The 26911-nt window shown below is 47.8% G+C and overlaps 1 protein-coding gene across 2 annotated transcripts in view; it reads right to left on the reverse strand.

The window, feature by feature from the left end:
• The window catches only part of Top3beta (DNA topoisomerase 3-beta), a 58367-nt gene extending 35949 nt beyond the window's left edge, over window positions 1–22418 (reverse strand). The window contains exons 1-5 of one of the 2 annotated variants that reach the window (XM_089560139.1): window positions 22093–22418; window positions 20450–20527; window positions 20197–20319; window positions 14513–14680; window positions 12028–12162 (exon numbers count right to left, since the gene is read on the reverse strand). In XM_089560139.1, the coding sequence (XP_089416265.1) occupies window positions 12028–12162; window positions 14513–14680; window positions 20197–20319; window positions 20450–20527; window positions 22093–22326 (738 nt within the window). In that variant the 5' untranslated portion in view covers window positions 22327–22418. The remainder of the gene's footprint in view (window positions 1–12027; window positions 12163–14512; window positions 14681–20196; window positions 20320–20449; window positions 20528–22092) is intronic. The other variant, XM_089560138.1, reaches the window with a different exon arrangement.
• Between the last annotated feature and the right edge of the window lie 4493 nt (window positions 22419–26911).

Genomic DNA, 26911 nt, shown 5'->3' on the forward strand with positions numbered 1-26911 from the left:
AGCGATAAAACCACGGTGTAAGAGGCCGGGACGGAAGTAAAAGCGATGAAAACGATGAAAACGGATATGCACATAGCCAAAAGGCAAAAAACAGCGTTAAACTAACGGTGAAAAACGGAACTAAAATCGCGCACGAGGTGATTAACAAAAAACACAGAGAGGGCCATTTAAGAACAGAATTAAACATTTACCCTGCCCCTAAGAAAGTCCAATTCTTTTTGCGACAGGCACAGGGAGGGTGCACTCACACATTGTTCTTTTGCGTTGTGGATTTCGAATGCTTCTACGATTTCCCTGGATATCCTATCCCGTCCTCTGGCAAGAATTGTGCAGCGATTGAAATCTGGGTAACAGGTTTCGTCCGGATCATTACGTTTGCACTTTTTGCAGTGCTTGGCAAGGTGCCCAGAAATTGCAATATTGTCTACATTATTCCTGTGCTCTTGAAGCCTAATGTTGAGGCACCTGCCTGTTTGGCCAATGTATCTCTTCCCACAGGATACGGGCAGAGAGTAGACGACGCCGGTTTTGCAGGGGACGAGTTGTTCCGAATGAGTCTGCCCACACCCACGGGCGATCAGAGGTTTGTTCACCTTCGGGCATAGGGCGGAAAGCTTGTTTGGCGCTGAAAAGACAACGTCAACCCCTGAACGTTTCGCGACCTTTTTGAGGCGGTGGCTGACCTCATGAATGTAGGGCATTACGACCACTCTTCTATTCTCCCTGTTGGACGCCTCCTGCGCGTCATGTCGTCCTTGTTTCTTGGCGACGGACCCGGCCACGGACACCAGAACGTTCAGGGGATATCCGGCGGTTGACAGGCGCTCGACCTGGTTGCTGAAACTATCCTGGAAATGATGTTCACAGGACTTCTGAAGCGCATTTTGAAAGCAAAGTCTTACTATCCCTCTCTTAACGAGTTTTGTATGGGCAGACATAAAAGGCAGAATAGGTTTTTTACCCCTGGGCTGATAGGACCAGCAGGTATGCTGGTTAGAGAAATGCAGTCGCAGGTCCAGAAATCTGATTGAGCATTCATGCGGTGTTTCATGCGTCAAAGCCAGAGGAGCCATGCGCCAAACAAGCGCCAAACAAGCGCCAAACAAGAGCCATGCGCCAAACAAGCTTTCCGCCCTATGCCCGAAGGTGAACAAACCTCTGATCGCCCGTGGGTGTGGGCAGACTCATTCGGAACAACTCGTCCCCTGCAAAACCGGCGTCGTCTACTCTCTGCCCGTATCCTGTGGGAAGAGATACATTGGCCAAACAGGCAGGTGCCTCAACATTAGGCTTCAAGAGCACAGGAATAATGTAGACAATATTGCAATTTCTGGGCACCTTGCCAAGCACTGCAAAAAGTGCAAACGTAATGATCCGGACGAAACCTGTTACCCAGATTTCAATCGCTGCACAATTCTTGCCAGAGGACGGGATAGGATATCCAGGGAAATCGTAGAAGCATTCGAAATCCACAACGCAAAAGAACAATGTGTGAGTGCACCCTCCCTGTGCCTGTCGCAAAAAGAATTGGACTTTCTTAGGGGCAGGGTAAATGTTTAATTCTGTTCTTAAATGCCCCTCTCTGTGTTTTTTGTTAATCACCTCATGCGCGATTTTAGTTCCGTTTTTCACCGTTAGTTTAACGCTGTTTTTTGCCTTTTGGCTATGTGCATATCCGTTTTCATCGTTTTCATCGCTTTTACTTCCGTCCCGGCCTCTTACACCGTGGTTTTATCGCTTTTTGTCTTTCTTTCGGCTTTTTCACCTTTTTATCGTTTTTACCCTTGGACGTGACTACACTGTTTCGGTGATTGTGCAGGATCGCCTTGGACACACCCCCCTCTTTGTACTTTATATATGTGTCCTGCTTCGAAATAAAATTTCAGTTGTTAGTCAGCGCCCGTGTCTGTGTCTTCTTCCTTCGTGTTTTCGTCCCGTTCCTTGCGCTGTTATTTCATCATGGATTACCAACTAGCCCGGCATCTTGCACTTCTGTACTACTAGCACCCAACTGCTCCCACCATAACTTCGGTGTGCAAGAAAATGCAGAGTGATGGCACCACAGTTGCTCTTTTCCTCTAACTAAAAGTGCCTAAATGCTCATTACTAGCAGTACTATTAATTAGTATTCATTACTATTCATTGGTGAAGTCCACCAGAGCATCTCTCTCATTTGTGGAGCCCCTGTGTAGCAATGTGAGGCACATTTGCTTCGCTTCATGGTGGGGTGTTATTGCCCTACTCGTCAATCAGGTGTGGAACTGCATTCATTAATTAGGTTTGGTTTGGTTTATGGGGTTTAACGTCCCAAAGCAACTCGGGCTATGACAGTTGCCACAGTTGCTCTTTTCCTCTAACTAAAAGTGCCTAAATGCTCATTACTAGCAGTACTATTAATTAGTATTCATTACTATTCATTGGTGAAGTCCACCAGAGCATCTCTCTCATTTGTGGAGCCCCTGTGTAGCAATGTGAGGCACATTTGCTTCGCTTCATGGTGGGGTGTTATTGCCCTACTCGTCAATCAGGTGTGGAACTGCATTCATTAATTAGGTTTGGTTTGGTTTATGGGGTTTAACGTCCCAAAGCAACTCGGGCTATGAGAGACGCCGTAGGGGAGGGCTCCGGGAATTTCGACCACCTGGGGTTCTTTACCGTGCACTGACATCGCACAGTACACGGGCCTCTAGAATTTCGCCTCCATCGTTATTCGGCTGCCAATGAAGGCGAAATTCTAGATTTGGACACATATATGCAGCAAAGTTCGCCCAAGTGGCGTGGCAAATGGGGCCTGCCTGTCCCCTGATGGCCATTGCTTCAGGATTACATATTGCCACCTAGCATTGCCAGGTGGCGCATAGCTGCTGACGACGACGAAGAAGGGTTCGCGCGGTGTGGAATCTGTCGCCCTTGCTGCCCCAGCTTGCGTGGCCTTGTCTGTCTTCGCACTTGTTATTAAAGCCCCCTTCGTCAACAAGTACGTTACAGTTTGGTGGAGGTGCGGGGTACCCGTGAGCCCATGCAAGAGACCCCTCCAGGCAGCCGTCGCGCCAGCCCTGTACCACTCGACACCCCGGTACACCGCTTCAGTCGGAGGATCCAGGGACTGCCTTCGGAGGTAGGACTAGTAGAGAGCGGCGCCATGGCGACAGCCGCTCCTTCTCCTCTGCAAACTGCCGCTGCCGCGCCATCTCACTACACCCTGCAGACTCCGCGGATTCCCAAGACGTTCCGTGGGGAACTTCTTGAGGATGTGGAGGACTGGCTCCTTCATTTTGAGCGCGTAGCTGCGTTTAACCAATGGGACCACGCAGCCAAACTCCGGAACGTTTACTTCAGCCTCGAGGATGGTGCTCGCACCTGGTTTGAGAACCGAGAGGACGTTTTAATCTCGTGGCATGAGTTCCGTCGTCGGCTGCTGGAGGCCTACACAAGCGCTGATCGTCGTGAACGAGCTGAGCGTGCACTACAATCTCGCATCCAGCTGCCGAACGAAAGTGTCCAGATGTACGTCGAGGACATGACGCGCCTTTTCAGAAGAGCTGACCCGGCCATGCCGGAAGACAAGAAACTCCGGCATTTGATGCGTGGCGTCAAAGAGCAGCTTTTCGCAGGCCTCGTGCGCAGCCCACCATCAACCGTTGCTGCATTCCTTACAGAGGCCACAACGATGGAAAAGGTGCTGCAACAACGTTCTGCGACCTACGACCGGCCCGTGCATGCTGCTGCTGTCACCGCATCGTTTGCTACCTCCGGGAGCCACCCTGACGATCTGCGTGAACTTATTCGCACCATCGTGCGTGAAGAGGTCCTGAAATTTTGCAGCCCTTCGCAGCCAGCGCTAGGTTCGATTTCTGCTCTTGTTCGCGAGGAAGTGCAACAGGCGTTCAGGGCTCCTGCTGTCGAAACACCTCCCCTACCAGGAGAATGCCACCGCCCCACCTATGCTGAAATTGCGAGGCGCCCGGCTGCGGTTTCGCCACCACCGTTTCCGGTAACGCCTCCTGAGCCGCGGTCCTCAGTGCCACCAGTGCAGTATTTCGACGATCGCCGAGCGCCCTTGCGGAAGGCCGATGTCTGGCGCACACCTGATAACCGGCCACTGTGCTTTCACTGCGGAGAACCAGGACATCTCTACCGTAACTGCTCTTATCGACGTCTCGGTCTGCAGGGCTTTCGAGCCGATTCACCCAGACCCCGGTTTGGCCATCGGCCCCCTGCCAGTGAAGATTTCCTAGCGGAACAGCGAATTTCAGCCCGCACGCCGCATCAGCCGCGCTCATCGTCTCCGAGGCGCTCTTCCCCGAACCCCCACAGCTCCTCGCGAGCGCCACAGGGTCGCTCGCCCAGCCCTCGTCGGGAAAACTGAGACCGGCGACCTTCGGGGGCGAGGTCGCTGGGAGTCGCTGCGCTGAAGACCTCCCGTCGCCGCCGCTACGTTCCGACCGTGAACAGATGGCACCGTCATCCGACCTAGACAGCCCCGTTTCTTTGGACATACCTGTTCTTCTCGACGGTCACAGAGTCAGTGCATTAGTGGACACCGGGGCCGACTATTCAATTATCAGTGATAAATTGGCGACTCTTCTAAAAAAAGTGCTTACTCCATGTTCTGTGGTGCATCTTCGTACAGCCGGTGGTCATCTCGTTACCCCAAAGGGCATTTGCACGGCTCGCGTTCAGATTCATGGATCTACGTTCGTCATCAGTTGTGTAGTTCTGTGCAATTGCTCCCGCGATCTCATTATCGGCATTGACTTTCTGCGGGAGTATGGTGCTGTGATCGACCTCCGCCACCGAATCATCAGCTTTTCGACCAGTCAAGCCACCCACCTCGCCGACTCTTGCCACCGCAGTGCCGCCCTTCGAGTTTCTGCTGACAGTGTCACGTTGCCGCCACGGAGCAGTGTTTTGGTTGAAGTCGCCTGCAACGACTTGCATGACGCAGAAGCAGTCGCCGAGGCTAACTGTTCACTCCTGCTTACTCAAGGCATCTGTGCCGCTCGCAGTCTACTAACGCTTCGTAGTGGCCGATCTGCGGTGCTGGTCACAAATTTTTCTAATGAATACCGACATCTTTTTGCAGGAACCGCTATTGCTTCTGCCGAACCTTTTATCGATACTCCTGTTTGTTTTGCTTCCGCGGCAGCCGGCACTGACGAGCCCTCCCTTGAAAACGTCGACATAAACTGTCACCTGCCTCGGGAACAACGACTGGCTTTGGAGCTTCTGCTGAAGGAATACAAGCCGTGCTTCGCTTCTTCCTCGAAGGTTTGTCAAACACCCATCACGCGGCACCGCATCATCACCTATGACGACGCTCGCCCTATACGACAGCAGCCTTACCGTGTTTCTGCTAAAGAACGGACAGTTATTCAAACCCAGGTTCAGGAAATGCTTGATGATGGCGTTGTTCAACCTTCCCAAAGCCCGTGGTCTTCGCCTGTCGTCCTCGTTCGGAAGAAGGACGGCACTCTCCGGTTTTGTGTCGACTATCGCAAACTGAACAGTGTGACCAAAAAGGACGTCTACCCGTTGCCGCGCATTGACGATTCGCTGGATAGATTACGGCGCGCTAAGTACTTCTCATCTATTGACTTGAAGAGCGGCTATTGGCAAATTGAAGTAGATGAACGGGACCGCGAAAAAACCACTTTTGTGACTCCAGATGGCCTCTATGAATTCAAAGTGCTTCCTTTCGGTTTGTGCTCCGCCCCGGCTACGTTTCAAAGGATGATGGACACCGTCCTCACAGGCCTCAAATGGCAAAGCTGTCTTGTCTACTTGGACGACGTCGTCGTTTTTTCGGAAACGTTTGATCAACATCTCCAGCGCCTACGGGCTGTCCTCGACGCTCTCCGCTCGGCTGACCTTACCCTGAAGCCCCAGAAGTGTCATTTCGGTTACGAAGAGCTCAAATTTCTGGGTCACGTTGTGAGCGCTGAGGGAGTGCGGCCGGACCCCGAAAAGACTGCCGCCGTCGCGCGCTTTCCCGTTCCAACCGACAAGAAAGCTGTCCAGCGCTTCCTGGGTCTCTGTGCGTACTATCGGCGCTTTATTGCGGACTTTTCCACGATTGCCGAGCCGTTGACGCGTCTCACCAGGAATACCACCTCCTTTGTCTGGACCTCTGAGCAACAGACCGCTTTCTCTACGCTCCGCCAGCGCCTTCAAACATCTCCCGTTCTTGCGCACTTCGACGAAGATGCCGATACCGAGGTTCACACCGACGCCAGTAACATCGGTCTTGGAGCTGTCCTTGTTCAACACCAAGAGGGCCTTGAGAGGGTTATCGCCTATGCTAGCCGTACTCTCTCCCGCGCCGAGAGCAATTACTCCACGTCTGAAAAAGAATGTCTTGCGGTCGTGTGGGCCGCCATGAAGTTTCGCCCTTATCTATACGGCCGCCCATTCAAAGTCGTAACCGATCACCACTGCCTATGCTGGCTGGCAAATTTGTGAGACCCATCTGGACGCCTGGCACGCTGGAGCTTACGGCTCCAGGAATTTGACATCACTATTGTCTACAAGTCCGGCCGCAGACACGAAGATGCCGACACACTGTCGCGTGCACCAGTTGATCCTGGCGACGCAGCGCCCGATGACGACAGCGGATTCCTTGGTACGCTCACCGCCTCCGACCTGCTGACCCGGCAGAGGGCAGACTCGGAACTTCGCCCTCTCATTGACGGCCTTGAAGGTAGCGATACGGCTATACCTCGCCACTTCTCTCGACGTCTTGGCTCCTTCTGTTTGCGGCAAGGCCTCTTGTACAAGAAGAACTCGAGAGGCAACGATAGACCTTACCTTCTGGTCATTCCAGCCGATCTCCGAGGTGACGTTCTTTTCGCCTGCCACGATGAGCCCACATCTGGCCACTTGGGTTTTTCACGTACGCTCGCCAGAGTGCGGAACATGTACTACTGGCCTGGACTTTCTGATGATGTCAAACGCTAAGTTAAAAGCTGCCGAGAATGCCAGCGCCGGAAAACGCCACCACTTAAGCCGGCGGGTTTTCTCAAGCCCGTTACAGCCCCTCGCGCTCCGTTCGACCAGATCGGTATGGATTTCCTCGGCCCTTTCCCTTTGTCGCAGGCCGGCAATAAGTGGATCATAGTTGCTACCGACTATTTGACTCGCTACGCCGAGACCAAGGCGATCCCTCGTGGCACAGCTTCCGAAGTCGCGGAGTTTTTCATGCACAACATCGTCTTGCGACACGGCGCCCCATCGCACGTCATTACAGACAGGGGGACGGCGTTTACAGCGCAGCTAATCGACCACATCTTTCGGCTGAGCTGCACAACGCACCGCAAGACCACAGCCTACCATCCGCAGAGCAATGGCTTGACCGAAAGATTGAACAGGACCCTTTCGGACATGTTGTCCATGTACTTAGATGTCCAGCACAAAACTTGGGATGAGGTCCTGCCGTATGTCACCTTCGCCTATAACACCGCCCTGCAGGAAACTACGCGCTTTACACCGTTCCGCCTTGTGTACGGACGTGAAGTTCAGAGCATGCTTGATGCCATGCTCCCGTGCCCAGAGGATGACCAACTCGACCCAGACGCCCAACAATTTGCCCAACGTGCTGAAGAAGCCCGTCAGCTGGCCCGCGTGCACATCGGGCAACAGCAGAGCACCGACGCGCGCCGTTACAACCTTCGCCACCGACAGGTTGACTACAAACCCGGTGACCAAGTCTGGGTATGGACTCCTGTCCGTCGCCAAGGCTTGTGCGAGAAACTGCTCTGCCGCTATTTTGGCCCTTACAGAGTGATCCGGCGTGTGAGTGACGTAAACTATGAAGTGGTTCCGGACGGTGTTGCGCAACCCCGACGCCGACAGCCCAGCTCTGACATTGTGCACGTTGTACGGCTTAAACCGTACTATACTCGGTGACGCAGACGTGTTGATGTCTTGGAACGGTTCACTTGCGGAACTTTGCTCGTTTTTTGTTTATTTTTTTTTGTTACGTCGTCAGCGCTCTTTTTTCATAAGGGGGGGAATAATGCCACCTAGCATTGCCAGGTGGCGCATAGCTGCTGACGACGACGAAGAAGGGCTCGCGCGGTGTGGAATCTGTCGCCCTTGCTGCCCCAGCTTGCGTGGCCTTGTCTGTCTTCGCACTTGTTATTAAAGCCCCCTTCGTCAACAAGTACGTTACAATATTATGACGGAACATTAGTACTCTACAAACATTATACACATCACATAGTTAATACGCAGACATTAAATTTGAGCACTCACAGACAGGCAGGGCAATTTCATGCCTGAAAAAATGAATTACTCTTCAAAAACAAGAAAAAAAATGGAGGATGCTTAAGCTTCAAATTTTAGAGTAGAATATGATATCAGTTTAGAGTAGAATATGGTTATGTATCAGGCCACTGCCACGGATCGGCAGCCCCTCTATCAGCAGCCTTGCATGGGGGGGGGGGGGGGGGGGTTGTCATTAACTCTTTCCTGTCCGCGCCTATTCCCATCGATAGCCCGCTATCGATGGTTTCAAGTTCGTATTTTCCCGCTTTTTGAAGCGTTCCTGGACAACTAGCGCTAACCAGTGTGAAATAAAGGAACTCTTCTTTCAGTTTCGCTTTTGGTTTGACTTTTTCCGCCAAGCGGTGATTTTTGAAGCCCCTCCGGAGTCAGCTGACCGGCGCTCCTTGTTTCCACCATGGCGTCGACGTCGCGCGCTGCTGCTGCGCCGAAACCGCGCGTTTCCACAGAAATTGATGCTCATGAGAGTTCGTTTTTCGACGAGAACAGCAGCAGTGAGGATTCAGAAGACGACTTCGGCTCTTCAGACTTCAGCACCGACAGCGAAACTGCCTCAGACCGACCCGGAACGTCGACAGCCATGCCTCGGAAAGTTTCGCTTTCTCCCCGAAATGTTCCGCTTTTGCTGCGCGCTTATCGGAAAAGATCAGAGTGTTCTGAAGGTCATAACTCTTATTTGCAGGGTGTCAACGTCTTTCGGGCGGGATTACTTGCCACCGGCAGTGCAGAGAGTCGTGTTTTCGGCTCAAAGACAGCCAGGGGTCGACCTCGGCGTTGCGCGCCGGAGTGTCGCACGGCGCTCGGCGGCGCGGTCAACAGCTTCATACTTTTTGACGCGCATCGCCAGGAGCATCCCGAAGCGCCAGAATTGTCGAGTACATCAAGATTTGATCAGTTCGCGTTCAGACTTGAATTGGTCGAGCAACTCCTCGGATTTGATGAGCCACATCCCGAGGACCCCAATGTTCGCTCTCTGTTTCCGCCTCGTGATTCACCTCAGGGGCTGCAGTACAAGCCGCAGAAAATTCAAAGTACCGGAACTGCAAATTGTGCTACGAAGAAAAAAAGGTGGAGCAAAAAACAAATGTTTTCTGTAAGACATGTGCGGCCAACCTCTGCTTCACGGCAACAAGGAACTGTTTCGCGCGGTGGCACGATAGTCACTAGGACTACTGTTTCCTTTCCTAGCCCAGCTAATACTGCTCACAGCAAACTAAAATTTGCTGCAATGTTGCATCGATCTCTGTTGTAAAAAATGTATATTCTGAAATTTTTTTGTTTTGTTTTTGCGACGAAACTTTGATATTTTTGTGTGTTTTTTCTTTGTAACTACAATTTTCTTTCCGATAATTTTTTTTTTCATCTCTTACTCAATAAACATGTTGACTGTGACTAATAACAATGTGAAGAGAATTTCCTCCTCTACAATTCGGTACCATACACTCCTGTACCAAGCAAGTTTTGTTGAAGAAAAAAAATATTAATGATATCACCTGAAAACCACCATTTTCCCCGCGGACAGGAAAGAGTTAAAGGGGCTGTGAAACACTGCTTGGGGGGATACCGGCTATACTTCAGGTGGGTTGTTTATGTCACACAGATGCTGACTTAAAAAGAATTACAGGAATCGATGCACAGGAACGGGAGTTATTCAATGAAGAAATTTCAAAATACAAGCAAACAAAATGCTGCCCTCAACTCGATTTTGGCGGGGCTTCCCACTCCTACTTCACTCTCCCAATGACGGCACCTGGCGCAACCAATCAAAACAGCCTGCCAGAGCACGTCGCGTAAGTTTGCACTCCATGGTTGCCTGCTCTCTGTAACTCGTTCTTGCTGAGACTGGCAGCGTCATTTCCATGCCAGAGCACCTGGTGGTGTATTTTTATTTTACTTGCTTTGCAGGGCTTTTATCTAAGACAAACAAGTTGTTTTTGTTGATCTAATAGAAAAAGCAGACAGGTGACAAAGTGTGTCTCTATTTATTCACACAATTTGCAGTATATTTACTGTTTGTCCAATCATCAAGCTCGCGCCAGGTGATGTCATATCCGCTGCTGAAACCCGCTACTGTGTGGGGACACCATCAGAGCCATGAATTTGTTTTTGGGAGGACATGAAAATATTAAAAAACGGAATATACGCGGTATTAACAACGCTAATAGCACCATTGTAACTCACTGTATGCGATCAACAGGCGAAACAGTCAACAAAGGTTGTGTTTCTGGGCCCCTTTAAGATATCATGATCTATTGACACAGGCTAACTTTAATTTGTCCTCATCGACCCTTCAAGGATTCAGGCTGCTCCTCAGGATCAACCATTAGAATCTATCACCGTGCCTGCTTAATCAGTATGTTTGATTGGACACAGCAAATACGATCAAAGAGAGGATGCAAATGCATTATTAAGGTTTGTCGCTGCCACATCAAAGCAGACGTTTGGAGGAAAAGCTGTGCACGTTGTGACACTAATTAGGATTGGTCGAGAAGGTTGTGACGTCACACATTGAACAGTGGAATGAAAATGATTAAAACTCGGGTTATATTGTGAGTATATGGGCGTAGCATGACTTGAATGTCACTATGACATACAAGGATGTAAATTAAATTAATTTCACTGAAAAGAAAATTAGGTAACTAGTAGGAGAATCTAACCCATGAATCTAACCCATCTAACCCTTGGGTTGCGAGTGAGACATGTTACCCTTAGGCTATTGCGGTGCGTTCGTTCGACATAGTTACTGGGAGAGCTTGTGTGTGCATCATGTGGTCTAGTATGCCTACTGATGCATGCTAATTAGTGCATATAATTAAAAGAGGTACTAATTAAGAAAGAAAGCAGCAAAAAACCATTAACACTGTGGGAATCCTGGCTTTCCGCCGTTGCCTTTGCGCGGCTGTGCCGGCTTCCTGCGTTGTTTCTCCTCTTTCCCTTGCTCCCGCCTCAGGCGGTGGAGAGGTGGCTGGGTGACTAATCACTGTCATTTGGCCACAGCTCCGCTCCGGCTCCCCAACGGCCTTTGCCATTGGCGCCTTTTGGCGGGAAATCGGGACCCGCTACGGGCGGCCGCGCACGGCGCGACCGTCCGAGCGGGGCCCAGAGGGAGAGGTCCCTCCGAGACAGCGTAAGGTGCGTACGCTACTGTTTCTCCGTGCCGGCCTTTGCCGTTCGGACCAGTGCTTACTCGAGCTCGCCCGCACGTGTCCTCTGACCTGCAGCGGCTCGAGCCTGTCCAGCGGGGTCCAGCGACCTCCGACAGGCGTACCTTGCGTTGATTGCCCACTCTCTCTCGCAACCGGCCCAACGGTCGACACAAGAGAGAGATCACAGCACTGCCGCGGGGACATTCTCCTGCAGCGGCGTGCTAGCGGCGCACATTGCTCGAGTCGCTTCGTGCGCGCAGCGGAGCCTTGCTCCTCGCGCGCCCCCGGGACGGGGTGACGATTGAGTGTGTGTGTGTATCAGCTGGAGGACGACGTGAATAAACGTCTCCTTTGTGAACTTGGAGGCCTATTTCTTTGAGGCGAATTGCTCTCCTCCCAGCGGAGGTTGAGTGCGCTGCAGCGGTGTCCCAGTGTGTGTGTGGTGACGGCTGATCGGGGCCCTTGGCTCGCGCAAAGCTCGAACCCGCGGTGGGTGGTGGCCTGTGTCCACGTAGAAACCCACAACACCAATGCGTCACATCCTTAAGGAAAAGCTCAAGTGTCCTTCTAATAGTGTCCGGAAGCGACTTTTCCCTACCTGCACGCTGAGGACCCAGTAAGGCTCAGGCTTGAAGGACTGTATCTTGTCATGCCGGTCCACACAAAAGCCCAGCGTTGGCGTCTGGCACGGGCCAAACGAGATGCACGCACTGTCCAGGTTCCCATACTTTCCCTGCAGTTTGAAAGCAAAACCGAAATGAGACTTCATGAAAAGACCCTGCTTTAAAATATTCTCAAGGCAAAACTCCAGAACAGAGGCACAGAGCAAACATTCTATTTCAGTATAACTGCAGCAAGCATTATCCAAGCTAATGCCTTGCTCCATAGCTGTTGCAAATTTCAAATGGTTGGTACGAAGTGTAAGCAATGTTTTCGCAGTGTACAAAGGCAGGCAGGTCTAGTAGGGACGTGGAAGTGGCACATCGTGAATGCTAATGCGCACGAAAAAATAACTGTAAAAATTTTTAAAAATCTCCCACTTGGCAAATAACATACTTAATTGTGCAATTTGCACACCCCTTACCTTATTACCCGAGTTTATAAAAAAACATTTTAGTCGCATATCTTGCATTCACTGCTGCACCAGACTATCATCATCATCATCAGCCTGACTACGCCCACTGCAGGGCAAAGGCCTCTCCCATGTCTCTCCAATTAACCCTGTCCTTTGCCAATTGCGGCCACCGTATCCCCGCAAACTTCCTAATCTCATCCGCCCACCTAACTTCCTGCCGCCCCCTGCTACGCTTGCCTTCTCTTGGAATCCACTCCGTTACCCTTAAGGAGAAGCAGTTGCTTCGCCTTTGCATTACATGCCTTTCCCAAGCCCGCTTCTTCCTCTCGATTTCGACTAGACTCATTAATCTGTGTTTCTTCCCTCACCCGCTCCACCCGCTTCCGATCTCTTAACGTTACCCCTAGCATTTTTCTTACCGTAGCTCGCTGCGTTGTCCTTAACTTAAGCTGAACCCTCTTTGTTAGTTTCCACGTTTTTGCCCCATAGGTGAGTACCGGTAAGATTCACGTAGGCGCATGCACGGCAGGCTTGGGAAGATCAGCATGGCTGCATTGCCATGTGTGGCTGTGAAAGGTGTGAGCGCTGAGGGGACGAATTGTGCGCCATTTGCCCGGCTGGCTCACACTGGTGTTGGCTTTTGTGGATGAACAGCTGTGAGAACAAACCTCCGCTAACTTCCGGCATGTGCCGGAATCCAAAACTACTGATCCTTGTTTGCTGTCCGGTGTGCTGCTAGTCAACCGGGTCATACACAAGGGTGCCACTTTATTGATTTTTGTCTTCATTCGCTTCTGATTGTTGGCTTCACGACTGTGTCGTTGCGTATTTATTGCCCTGTGTTCTCTTTATTGTGTATAGTGCCATTTCTGTAGGGGGTAAAGACCCTGTCAAGTCGAACTTATTTGGCTTTTTGTTTGTACTCCCGTCATCTGTACATGTATAGATGCAAATAAACTTGGATTGAGCTATGCACGTGTGGTCATGCCATCCTGCGGGAACTACATAACGTGGATCGGAGCGGTGGGGTTTGCGTCATATATTTTGAGCCAACTTTTTTTTTCCGCCACGAAGGATGCAAGTTGATGCGGTAGACGTTTAAGTTGCAATACTATACAATGTACATCGAACGTTACAACCTCTGCAGTTTTTTAGAACGTATTTGCAAAATCTCCGCATAATTTGCGCAATCTTTTTATGAAGCCTCAATTTAAAGAAAAAAATGCACAAATTATGGGAACAAATATGGCGGTCCCCTTGGTGCAAACTTTAATTTTCGGACTGTTTATCAAAATTATGAGCAAAACTTTTGAGCATTTTATGTCTCGCACAGAAACAGGCGTTACAGCAGTCACCCTTGCCGGCAAAGTAAACCCGAAAAGCACCCAAATTATGGGATGTTTTCTTGAATAACCAAATTTTTATCCGAATCTCAGGTAAAGAAAATCCCACCCAAATTTTGTGGCTTCATTTTATAGCAAAATAAAAAACTGAAAATGATGGGTCCATGTATGCATAGTACAAAGAAAAAATTTAAATTTTTAACTAAAAATTGGTTTTTGAGGTAAGGATATGGCCCAGTATCTGTCTTTCATACCTCGGTAGACACCTGACACTTACACTAATTACAAATCATAAGGATCGAATCGAATACCCAATACTTTACAGTTAGAATACCGAATACTTTACTGTTGTGTCAGTGGACACTGTGGACACCGTGCTGTAAGGGAAGGCAGGAAGGTGGGAGTGAAAGAAGAAAGAGAGAAAGAGGTGCCGTTGTGGAGGTCTCCGGATAATAATTTCGACCACCTGGGGATCCTTGACGTGCACTGACATCGCACAGCACACGGGCGCCTCTTGCGTTTCGATCACCGTGGCTGGGTTCAAGCCTGGGAACTCAAGCTCAGTAGCTCGCTGTAACCACTGAGCCACCGTGGCAGGTATAGTACGAAGATGCCAAAAACTGTTTTGATGCTTGTTTGTACGAACATGTTAATAAACTTCTTACCTGAAAGTACTTTGTCTGAAAGCGGGTGAATGCACAGCCAATGCGGAGGTCCAGCTCCTGCCTCGCATCAACAGACCTAGCTTCGTTTTCATTCGGCTCAACAAGCTGATTCATGGCCGCTTTGATGTCCTTCTCGGTGATGGCACTGAACCGCGCCCGAAATATATACTGCAGGAAAAGAAAGCATGGAAGAAAAACAAATGAGTGAACTCAATTATATCAGATGTCCACTGACTAGACATCAACTGGGAAACACTGAAATCACAGTAAAAGGTATGTAAGGTTTGGTTTTATGGAATTTAACATCCCAAAGCGACTCAGGCTATGAGGGACGCTGTAGCGGAGGACTCATGGATAGTTTTCGACCTCCCGGGAAGCTTTAAACTGCGCTGACATTGCACAGTACACGGGCCTCTAGAATTTCACCTCCATCGAAATTCCACTGCCGCGTCCAGGATCGAATCCCCGTCTTTCAGGTCAGAAGCCAAGCGCCGTAACCACTGCGGCGGCTAAAGGCATGTAAGCCCTAAAGCTTCTTGCTTAAAGGTGCAGTGAAGAGGAATCTGAACTCGTCTTTTTGCCGTGGGAACTCAATCTGCACGTTCCGAGCATTCTTAGAAACTTCGATTTATTGCCGTGTGGCCGATTTCCCTAATTAAATCGAATTAACGTCCTGCTCCCCGCCTTTTTTTTAAATTCTCCCTCGTACGGTGGGCGGAGTCGACCAACGCGTGGAGTGCCTTTCACCCAGTCCCTTGGCAGCTTGCCGCTCTGCCGTCGGCGGAGTAATGCGTAGTAGTCCGTAGAAGCAATAGTCCGCGCAATTTTTATTTTTGCGGGCTTATTCTGCGGCTATATTATCTGCGAATGAAACTATTTATTCACGGAAATCTAAAAAACAAAATAAAGCGAAAGCAAAGCCTCCACGGAGCTGGCTGAAAGGCACTCCCCACGTTGGTCGACTCCGCCCACCGTACAGGGGAGAATAGACGATATGCGAAATTGCTTGGCGGTCTGGCAACACCGCGCCCACAACTTCCGGTTTCCATCTTGGCGCGGTCGAGCTCGTCGAGCTGGTGCATCGTTTGCTATGCGTACTTTCTTCTTGCGAGTGGAATTTCAACAGGCAAGCTTCAGCTGCTGCGTTGTTTTCACAGCTGATCTTTGACTAAATGTAGGTGCTTTCAATAAGCGCCAGCTTACTCCTACCGTGTCCTCAGCTTCGCTTGAAGTCTGGCGCTGATGATCGCAATAATCGGCACTCGAAAGTGGGTTGGAAAGTCGAACCGTGACCGTGTGCTGTTGTTTTAATGCTCGCATTAAAGCACCAGTTCAAGCATCACGCATTATCATGGCTATTTTATTCCCAGGTGGACGTGAATTCATCTGGTAGGGTAGCGAGCGGTTGTTTTGCGGTGAGTGCGCACGTGTGTTGACAAACTTCTGTGATAGTGCGAACTTTCGTTCGCGCCGACGCCAGGAGCTTCGTGCATTGCAGTATAATCACACAAGACCCTCGACCAGCTGCGTAATTCGATTCCTTTACTGTAATGTGCAATGCGCATCTGCGGTTTTCAACGTCACCGTTTCAGAGCCCGGCGTCGGTTGATTTTCGCCGCAATTCGTTGAAACCGCGTCTTGCTTAACTCTTTCGCTACCGCGCCATAGGCGATCGTTCGCATATGATCGATTCAAATCGCCCGTGCAAAAAAGCTAATTTTGGAGCGTTGTGGACGTGCTCCGCCATCTAGTTAGCGAGCTCAACAACTTCTCTTTCGATTGCAGCCTTGGTTTCAGTGTTTTGACATGAGGGGGCGCCGTGAAAAATAAAACTTTGAACGGCCGCAGCACCGTCAGCCGGAGAAAATGGCGTCCGCGTCGCCGCGCGCTCCTCGGAAGCGAAAGCTGACACCGAGCACGTCGGCCGGTTTCGGTTTCGTTTTTTGCGACAAAAGCAGCGGTTATTAGTCGGGCAACAATGTACAAACGTTGGATTTCGGTTTCGGCAGCGAGACTTCGCCTCGGGAGCCTGGAACGTCAGCGCGTACTTGCATGTAAACTATGTTTTCGTTCGCTGTGTGTTTTCTGCGGTGCATACGGTTTGTAATTGATGACAGTGGTTTATTTTTGTGCTTCAGGGTCTTGACAACGTATAGCGAAGACAGTTTGCCAAATGCTCAAGGTCGCGTCGCGTTTTTCAACCAAGACGACAGCTAGGTGTCCATATCGGCACATCGCTGCAGAGCGGCGCTCGGAGATTCGCTCGAGTTCTCGACTTTTTTTTGATGCTCTTCACGGCGGAAATGATGAAGATCGTGTGCGGAAACACTAATAAGTATGCATGGATGAAGATTTTCAGCAAATTCGGCGTGACGGCTCATGGGAAGACGTGAATCTGTTGGAGATTCTGATGTTCATTGGAATCATCATATACATTGTAATTGTTGACCTGCCACGACTGTATCTCTACTGAAATACCAGAATAATCTATTCTGGCCCTCTGCCATCAAAAATCATTTCTCAAAATTGGTTTTTCGCTTTGTTTGTTTTTGTTTTTTTGCACGTAACGGACCCGGATGATTCAGTGGCGGCAGCTTCTATTGGCAACACTTGAAAAGTGTCCTGGCTTTTGAACCACATCAATAAAACTTATTTCATCGATCCTGATGTTTTAGAGCTTGCCTAAAATGCCAAATTTTATCAGCTGGCTTTCAGGGAGCAGCTCATTCAAGAAATTTTCGGGTATGATGAGGGAAAAGAAGTCCACGCCCCCAATCCTCTCATAGAATCCATTCAACACCAACCGAAAAGAATGAAAAAAAGAAGAAACTACAAGCTCGGCTATCAGAGAACAAGGGAGGAACAAAGATAAAACCTTATGTGAAGCACTTGTCAGTCTACCTCTACTTCACATCTTCACCTCTGACTGCTCTTCACAGTGGCACCACAGTCATGACCCCTGACTTGACAAGCCATGGAAAGTGCAGTAAATTTTTCTCATAGCTGAAACTGTGAATAACGACAGCCATAAACATGTGCAACAGTTTGTACATTCCAGTTTTCCTCTAATCAAGTTCGGGCTTAGTGCAGCCGGTAATTTTTGTTTTTGCTATTTACTTTTTTTGTGTTTTTAGCAAATTTCACAAATAAATGTTCATTTACTTTTGCACACACAACTCTGGTGTTTGTTTCATTCAGAAGTGTAACTAATAAGCTACAATTTCATGCATTGCAATATGTGCTGGGTGTATTAGTTCTTGAGAAAAAAAATTTTCTTTCAGTACGCTCCAAATCGTGCATTTTTCCGCGGTAGCGAAAGAGTTAAGACGCAGTTGAAGCGAGTATTGCGATGTTGTCAATCGATATTACCAAGAGGAAAGTGGGCATATATAATTCAAAATGTAAGCAAAGACGCAGTTTTTTTTTTTCAAATAAGCACTGAGCTACCGCGGCGGCTTGATTAGAGAAAGAGCGTACAGATGTAGGTGCCTGCACGGACTCGATACGCTGGTCAAGTTGTGTGTGCAGGGGCGAAATTAGCATGTTCGGTTGCTTCCGAAACTTAATTAGCTTACTCCCAAACTTGGACAAATGGCTTTGTTGCGAAGTAAGCTGTTGAAGCTTGCCACAACGATAATAAAATCTGATGGCCTGAAGCGTTTTCAGAACACTGTTGCACGAACTTTCTAGCTTAGAAATGCGTCCCTCCTTCATAATAAAGTAGCTATATTATTCGCTTCTTTTTTAGATTTTCGTCGCCGCAGATAAGGAAGGTATAGGAATCCTCAAGAAATAAAGCATTCGCACCTCAGTTTTTATACGTAGGGTGTATTGCTTCACAAAGACTCCTTAACGTGCATAACATATGCGTATGGTCCAGAGAGTTTGCTCGCCCTTCTAAAACTAATTGAACGCGGGAAAAACTTGACTGAACACGTAGCAAACTAAGCAGTAATCGGCATATGGTTCTTCGAGTGAACTTATTTCACCACGGCCCGAGCGATTGGCCCGCTCAAAAAAATTACCTTCTCTATTACGTTGTTCAAGTATGCGTCTATATATATTCACGCCCGACCGGGGAGTTGATAAATGCACGAAATCGGCTTCTAATTTTGATCAGAGACAACAAAGGCTGTAGTCCTTATCTTAATTTAAACGCAAATCACCTCGAGAGATTTGTCAAAAATCAGCGCAGAAAGCGAAAGCTGCGTACTGATCCGCGTGCTGACACATGATACCTCGCATGGCATTTTGTGTTACTAAAACGTTGGGACGGAGTAAAAAAATAGAAAAGCTGGAACGCACCTAGTTCTGGCGCGCATCGTAGTGTCTTTTCACAGTGGAGAGGGTAGCGCAACACTGCATCGGCATTTTACTTTTCAAACGAAGCGCAGCCGTTTTAACCCAACGCTGGGCAGCGGTTTCGTTTTCTGTACCGTGCCAACATGGAGGACTTAGTTCTCGGAGCGTCGAGAGATGGCGCTGCGCATTTTGCATATCGTCTATTCGAAAAAAAAAGGCGGGAGCCGGACGTTAATTCGATTTAATTAGGGAAATCAGCCACACAGGGGCATAAATCAAAGTTTCTAAGAATGCTCAGAACGTGTAGATCGAGTTCCCGCGGCAAAAAGACGAGTTCAGATTCCTCTTCACTGCACCTTTAAGGGGGGATGCAGATTTGAGATCTCTAGAAGTAGATAAAAAAATTCATTTTTTAAAATTGTATCCGTTTGCATGCCTTGTTTATTTCTGCTGTCTAGAAGTACTCTAAAAAATTGTTTCGCAAACCACGGCAGATCTACATCTCAGGAAAATTCTCCAACAATGGATGTTTTACACTGTTACATTTTTCTGCTTAGCAACCCTCCTTGCACAGCAGATTTCTTCATGACTGTTTTATCTAGTTTAACCCTGTTTGATTTTTTGCAGTCCTAGTGCCACAGGACAGGTCAAGACAATTTTTGTTTTTCAATTTTCAAATTTGTGAATTTTGAATTTCTGGTATGAAATTTTCTTCTCGTTCTAGATATGTCAACGGAAACTTCGTCGGAAAAATTCAAAGCCAAAATTAGTGCTTTGCAAAAAACAAAATTCTAAGGATGGCTTGACCTGTGGCACACCAGTGGGAACACAATGAATGCTGAACCACCTTTCTGCCATATTTTCTTCACTCTGCAGCACTTTTGCAAGATTCAGAGTAAAATATATATTAGAAAACAATTTTCTGCAGATATAACAGTGACATTTTGGGAGAATAGCCATAAAATTATTTGTAATACAGCAAAAAATTTTCATCTGAATACATCAAGAAATAAATATTATTTTGCTGAACACCCCATCCCTCCTTAAGAACCACTTCATCTAGACACCCCCTCTTTCTCGTTCTTTTTTGCGACAACTTACAAACATTCTAACACAAAAAAGAAAAACAATATACCTACAAACAATACAAGACTACACTTTAGAGTACAAAACAGGTAACCATAGACGCTACTTCCACAGGCTACTTTGTCATTTGTGGGTCTTCTAGAGCAAACACATTTAACCAACATTTACTAGCTAGCACCAACAAGCCGATTACTGTAAATCAAATGTGATCCTGTCCCTTCTGAGCCATCTATGAAAAGCACATAGACTACACAATGAGCCATGAAAAATGCAGACAACTTCCTCTGGCTACATACCTGTTGATTGTACGATGCTGGCCGCCTCAGTACTGGCTTGACAATGTTGATGACTTCGAAGCAGATGTTCTCACCCTCCTTGTCACAGTCGAGCCACAACACAAGATAATCACAGCCCTGACCCTGAAAACAGAAGTTAGAGCAATGGCATGCAGTCATTCCTGCAAAGCTAATTACCCCATTCCACTGCAGCAGCAACACAAAATGACAATAATAATAACAAAAACATTAATACTTAATTCGGCACTCTTACCTCCTTCTCGAGAAATCTCGGCAGCTGAAGCTTTGGGTTTGCTTCTTTCTTCTCCGTCGGTGCATGGAACAACTCCGCCTGTGCAAAAGATTAAGCAACATTATGCTGCATCAATGTTGTCTTTCAATTCCCTGTTCACCTGTGCATACAGAACCTCTTTTAACCTCCTAACGGACAGATGTTTTTTCAAAAATGGTGCCAAAATTTTCATTTAGTACTCGTGCTGCAATCTAATGGCAAAGCAAAAAAAAAATGCTCTGGACGAGTTCTATTTACTTTAAACAGGACATACAGTGTTAGAAAGCACATGACAAGCTGGGCTCGTCATGAGCTAGAAATGAATGTCAGCTTACGAGCCTGGCACATCCAAGTTTGCAGGGGGGTTAAATGATCTTGGGACACTAATCTCTCAGTATAGCTAGATTTTGAATTCCTCATTGGCTACTGCTTGAATACTTTCACGTCAGCCTGCACACCACTAATGGTTGGTTACCGGACCGTCTCTGGGGTCTTCCTTACATCTTATTCTTCCTTCCATTAGGGTTCATGCTTGTGGTTTTACGGTTTGGCTTGGTTTAGTTTATTGGGGTTTAACGTCCAAAAGCAACTCAGGCTATGAGGGACGCCGTAGTGAAGGGCTCCGGAAATTTCGACCACCTGGGGTTCTTTAACGTGCACTGACATCGCACAGCACACGGGCCTCTAGAATTTCGCCTATGATCATCATGTGTTATCCGAAAAAGCGTGCTTTGCATGCGGGCACATTGGCCCTCGTTAATACTTCTTGTATTTTTCTTCATAATGGTATTTTTTTCGCTAAATATTCACGTGTTAAGAGACTGGGTAAATGCTAATCGAAGGACGTGAGGATTACCGGCACAAGGTCCTACGAACGAGAATGGCACGTGAGCGTTTTGGAGCGGGGTTTCTGGTTCGGGGCTTTTGGCACGCGGGGATTACGGCACGGGGCAAATGCTTACGGGGCTTTTGCGACACGGTGCCAAAGGCGCGGGATTCTTGCGACGGGGGTTCCGCACTGAAGGAGATCGTGCTGCAAGCGCTGAAGACTGGTTCCTTTTATAAGAATTACTGCATTTAATCTGCCCAAACCTGCACTGTGGGTTACAAAAAGTGGCGTAGAGCTAGGCTGAAAGTCACTTGCGAGCTTGCAGGTTTCTTTTACTTTTTAACAGCGGACCGAAATCGCAACGCATGGCCGCCTTTGCATTTCGCCTACGTTGAAATGTGGCCGTTACATAAAGCAAAGCTGTTACAGCCTGGTGTTTAAATTTAAATGCTCTTAACACACGCCGAAGGTATCCACGGTAACAGGGACTTTTCGATAGCCTGGAAAAATTACAACTCACGAATCTCTCCTTATTATCGTCTCGCTGTATCGGAACCAACCAAGTGGGTGATTTTAATGAGGTGGCAAGAAAGTTTTTTCACGCAAGCTGCACATGCACATTCATGTTTTATCGATCTGCCTAAGTAGCGGACGTTCACACAAAACACAACTCGGTCAAATCGCAACAGGTATACGATATCTCTACCTGTCAGAATGCTAACAACGTGAATCATTCACAACCCCGAAGAAGCTACGGCTCACAATAGGCGATACTTTGACGGCGTGATGTACTCACAGGGTCCACCCTGTCCCAACTGTTGTACTTGCTGAGGAAATCGGTGGTCATAACGTGACCGCACACCGATGTCATCTTGAAGCGTGCCGGCTCGTTGTAGAACTTGCCGACATACTCGTAAACGGTGCAGGCGCTGCTCAAACCCTTCCGCGGCTTCATGCTGCCGTTCGAGAGAATGGCCGCCAGCGACTGAGCCAGGGCCGGCTTCTCCGCCACCATAAGAACGTTCTTCATGGTGGATACTTAGCGAGCTTCTCTCGCTAACCAAGCCTTCGCGACAGCGACATGTTGGATTTGATGCGGATGGAGGCGCATTGCTGAGACGCGCCGCCAGATGGCCGCGATGTTGCTAGGAAACAACTGGACAGCTGAATGCAGTTGTTGAACTAGATATATGTATTATTACTCAATTTTGGGAGACTTTGAAGCATTGAGGCTACGGTTGCCAAAGTACTACCTCCTTGCCAAAATATCCCCAGCGCCAAATGAAAAGTGAACAGAAAAACTAATATATAAAAAGCAAAACACAAAAAAGGATCTGGCGGCTTCATTAACACTTGCAAAGAAAGGACATCAAAGTGAAATTCAGTGTCCCTCAACTAAGATCTGCAGACAAAGGAAATGAGATGGAGAGGAAACTTCTATATATCAGTTCGTGTCCGAGCCTATAAAAAAAGGTTAATCTCTTAAAAATAGTTAGTCGCTTGGCAGAGCGGTCCACCGGTCCCATGTGAGGTTACAGGAGAGAAGCACGATGTGTAAGGGAGGCACAGTGGGGGAGTTAGAGGCGCGGGGGCATAAGTATGAATGTTTGAGGGATGCTTACCACACACGAGACGAGATAGGCGGGGTTATCAGATTTGTGAAGGATATATTGGAAATACAGTTCACAGGGAATGGAGTTTGTGCCTGTTGAATGAGAGTGGCGTCGGCACGGCAAAAGAAATTACCAAGTCAGCGGCATTCAAGGCTCCGAAAGATCTCCGAAACAACAATGTTCTACAAGGCCTTCAACACTCTACCGAAACCTCGGAAAGCGTAGGTAGGAGAACGTTTTTATGATTTTTTTTAATTTGTGCTGCTGATCAATGGAGAATTTGCAGTGTAATCATTTTATGGCTCATATTTGAATAGAAAATAGAAGAAAAACAACCACACGCCATCAGTGGAAACCGAACCTACGACCTTCGTATGTCGCGTACGTTGCATTACGAACTGAGCTATGGCGGCGGTTGTCCAGTCTTTGTTTTTTAGTTTATTTATGTTGACTAACCATAGGCAGCCGGGGTGGGGGGGGGCGTAGAATTAGTGGCGTCACTAGGAAGGTGCGGTCCGCACTGGGTGTAGCTGAAACGAGGGGACGCGGGGGGGTCTGGGTTGTCCCTCGAGCTGTAATAGTATATTCATTCATGTTTCAAATGTTGCAGATAGCGACAAAAACAAACGCGTATTTCACTCTCGCACTGTTCGCAAGGAGGACGTTGCTACGCACGCCGATGAACACGCTTTTGCAAGCTGTGAATGTTCGTATTCGGTGCCGATTTATTCGCCTGGTTTGCTTATGGGACTGGCGACCGAGTTTCGATGGAGGCGAAATATAAAAAAAAGGATGTGTGATATGTGATGTGTTATATGTGCGATAGAAACCTAGGTGGTTACTACGTTGTCTCTCGTAGCCCATATGTTACTGTGGTATGTTAGTACTTTTATCAGTCCAGACATTCATACATGTCACAAAACGTTCTCAATGTCTCTGTCTTTACTAGTACTGCTTAAAAAAACATAAGGCGCTTGTTTCTCTGCTTCTTCTTACAGGAATAAATGTTCAAATGCTGTTACGACGATAGGCGCGATTTCATCTTTGGATATCCGCTCCGGTTACTGGCAGACCGTCGTGGATGACATGGACCGCTCACGCCGCCATTCGTTATGCCTTATGGCTTTTATGATCTATGTGATACTCCGACCACTTTCAAATGGATAACGGACTCTCCTCGATGAGGCTGGTGTCTTCCCGTCTACGTTTTTTATACACTTGGGATACTTTGGTACTATTCTTTCCATTGTTCTGAAGCCGCCGCCAGCTCACAATACTCACCCAGCAGGTCGGTTCACTTAGAGCACGACCTGACCCTGTAAAGTCCATGACGTCTTCCAGTCTTCCATTTGATCTTGGGTGTCGCCAAGGAAACCTTCTAGCATGTGATGTTTTTGTGTCGTGGCCTCTAAATAACCACTATTTATATCCTCCCTGACCACCATAATCAGCGTTGTCTTTTCCATGGATGAGGTGGGGAACATGGCCGCCATCCGCTATATACAGGGTGTCCCAGCTAAAAGTAACCAAGCTTTTAAAAAAGGCGAAGTGTCCTAGCCCTGTGAGACCAACTGAGGTTTGTTGCCAGCCGCGTGTCCTAGTCTGCGGTATTTTTTTTTATTGTGCAAACGTCATTAATTAGCAGAGACTGATTAGCTAACTTTTTAATTATTGCCTTTAGGAAGAAAGTGTCAATGCACGAGTTGTAGATCCCATAGAAAAATAACCGGTTGCGGTGTTTCCAACCAAGTACCACTGATACAGCTTCTTTCATTTGCCTCAAAAGAAAGCCCGCGAAATACAAAAAGAACCACGTGATAGGGAAGCAGTTTCAGCGCTCCCAGACGACCGATCAAACAACGACATTCGCTTATCTTTGCAACGCTGTCCCGAACGGGGTTCGGCGTTTTGCGATGGTTGCGAGATATACGCCAGCAACTCTCGCATGGGCGCTAGGGCGACCGCTCCTTTAGCGCATGACGGTGCAAGTTCGGCGGCACGGCCACATGCCTATCACTCGAGGCGAGGTTTTGCGTGAAAAAGCGCTCCATGCGAGCCGCGCTTCACTTCCTTGAAAAGCAGCGCCCGCTTACTTTTCATGACGCATATCTCGCCACCACCTCAAAACGCCGAACCCTGTTCGGGGCAGCGTTGCAAACATAAGCAGATGTCGTTGCTTGACCGGTCGTTTGGGAGCGCTGAAACTGCTTCCTTATCACGTGGTTCTTTTTGTATTTCGCGGGCTTTCTTTTAAGGCAAATAAAAGAAGCTGTATCAGTGGTACTTGGTTGGAAACACCGCAACCGGTTTTTTTTCTATGGGATCTACAACTCGTGCATTGACACTTTCTTCCTAAAGGCAATAATTAAAAAGTTAGCTAATCAGTCTCTGCTAATTAATGACGTTTGCACAATAAAAAAAATACCGCAGACTAGGACACGCGACTGGCAACAAACCTCAGTTGGTCTCACAGGGCTAGGACACTTCGCCTTTTTTAAAAGCTTGGTTACTTTTAGCTGGGACACCCTGTATAATGATGCCTACCTGTATATCCACAAGGAAGATTGGCCATGACCAGGTGTTGACATACAAATTCTGCATGTTGTGCGTTCAGAAATTCTACTTACTAAAACCCAGACCAGGACGTTTTGCCCCTGAGAAGAAGGGCGCAGGTGCAATTTAATTGCTCGTTTTAAATACAAAATCTAAGGAGTTTAATTAAAAGGACTTTGCAAGTTGCACTTGCGCAAAAGGCTAAGCGCCTAGCCTTGACGTCCTCATATATGAGAGCATGTAGAGAGCTTTCAACTACATTTATTATTGCTACCAGGGCAAAAAGATTTTAGTTGAATTAGTGTGTCCAAAAAAGTTCAGAAATTTTAAAAATGAACAGAACTCCTCAGACAGAAGTTAAAAGAGTATAGACACAACTTTTGGGTGAGAGTTTTCCTCCTTTTAAGGGTGCTTAAAGCAACATTATATATGAATTACCACGTTGTATTCTCTTACGGCCACTTAATAATTTATAATCAAATCTCATTCTCGTGTTGTTTCGATTTCGGTTTCAACAGGCGAATTATGACTGTGATGTCAAAGAAAAGTTATAGGTCACGTGAGGCGTGAAAAAAGAAATGTAATCGCCGTTTCTGCATCATTGTCATTCCAGCTTTTGAAGGAGGCTGGTTCCAGCTAGCACTGTAGTGAATTAAAACGATGAAGCAGCGATTATGTCGGAGTTTTTCCATGCCTCACGTGACATATAACCAAACTTTGACGTCACAGCCATCGCTCGGCTGTTGAAACCGAAACCGCAACATCATCACAGAAAAATTCTAATATAAAGTATTCACTAATCGTAGGCGTATACCACTTAATGATGCATGCATAATAGTGTCTCCCGCATCACCGTCGAGAAAAAAAAACATGCCACTAAAATTTGGTGTCTTTACTCCTTTAGGAATTGAGAATCTCAGAACATGTACTGTCGCGATCGAAAGTTAACACGAGGCCTTTCCTCAGAAAAACGCGTTTACTGCATCTCTGCCTCGCCACCTGCAGTCGCGTAAACTTCTGATCGTGACAGAATATCCTATATGATGTTCTTGATTTCTGTTGTTCACCATTTTCCTCGCCGTTTTCAACCGTAGAGAAGAACATGAAAGAGCGAAAGGTTCGTCCTATATTAGTAATCGAACCTCTCTTTTCACTTTTGGTGTGACTATCCTCAATAGAAGGCTTCAAAACATATTGTTTGTCCTAACAAGAGGTCAGCACGGTCGGAAGGGTTAAGGCAGTGTGATGAGCCTTAGATACTCCTCCGAAACATTATTATTACATTCTGTGGTTGTTACAGTTGTTGCAAAGCAGACGAATAATTTTATACGTAAAACGTATTTCGAATACTAGCCGAAAATATTGTCCGCAATTTTTCTTTCAGCGCAAATGACAGCCAGCGGGTCAGTACTGTTCAGTGTTCTGCTGGCTGATCTTGTACAAAGCGCT

Source organism: Amblyomma mixtum, chromosome 9 (assembly GCF_055824585.1).
Source record: "Amblyomma mixtum isolate Tamu chromosome 9, ASM5582458v1, whole genome shotgun sequence".
Taxonomy (NCBI): Eukaryota; Metazoa; Arthropoda; class Arachnida; order Ixodida; family Ixodidae; genus Amblyomma; species Amblyomma mixtum.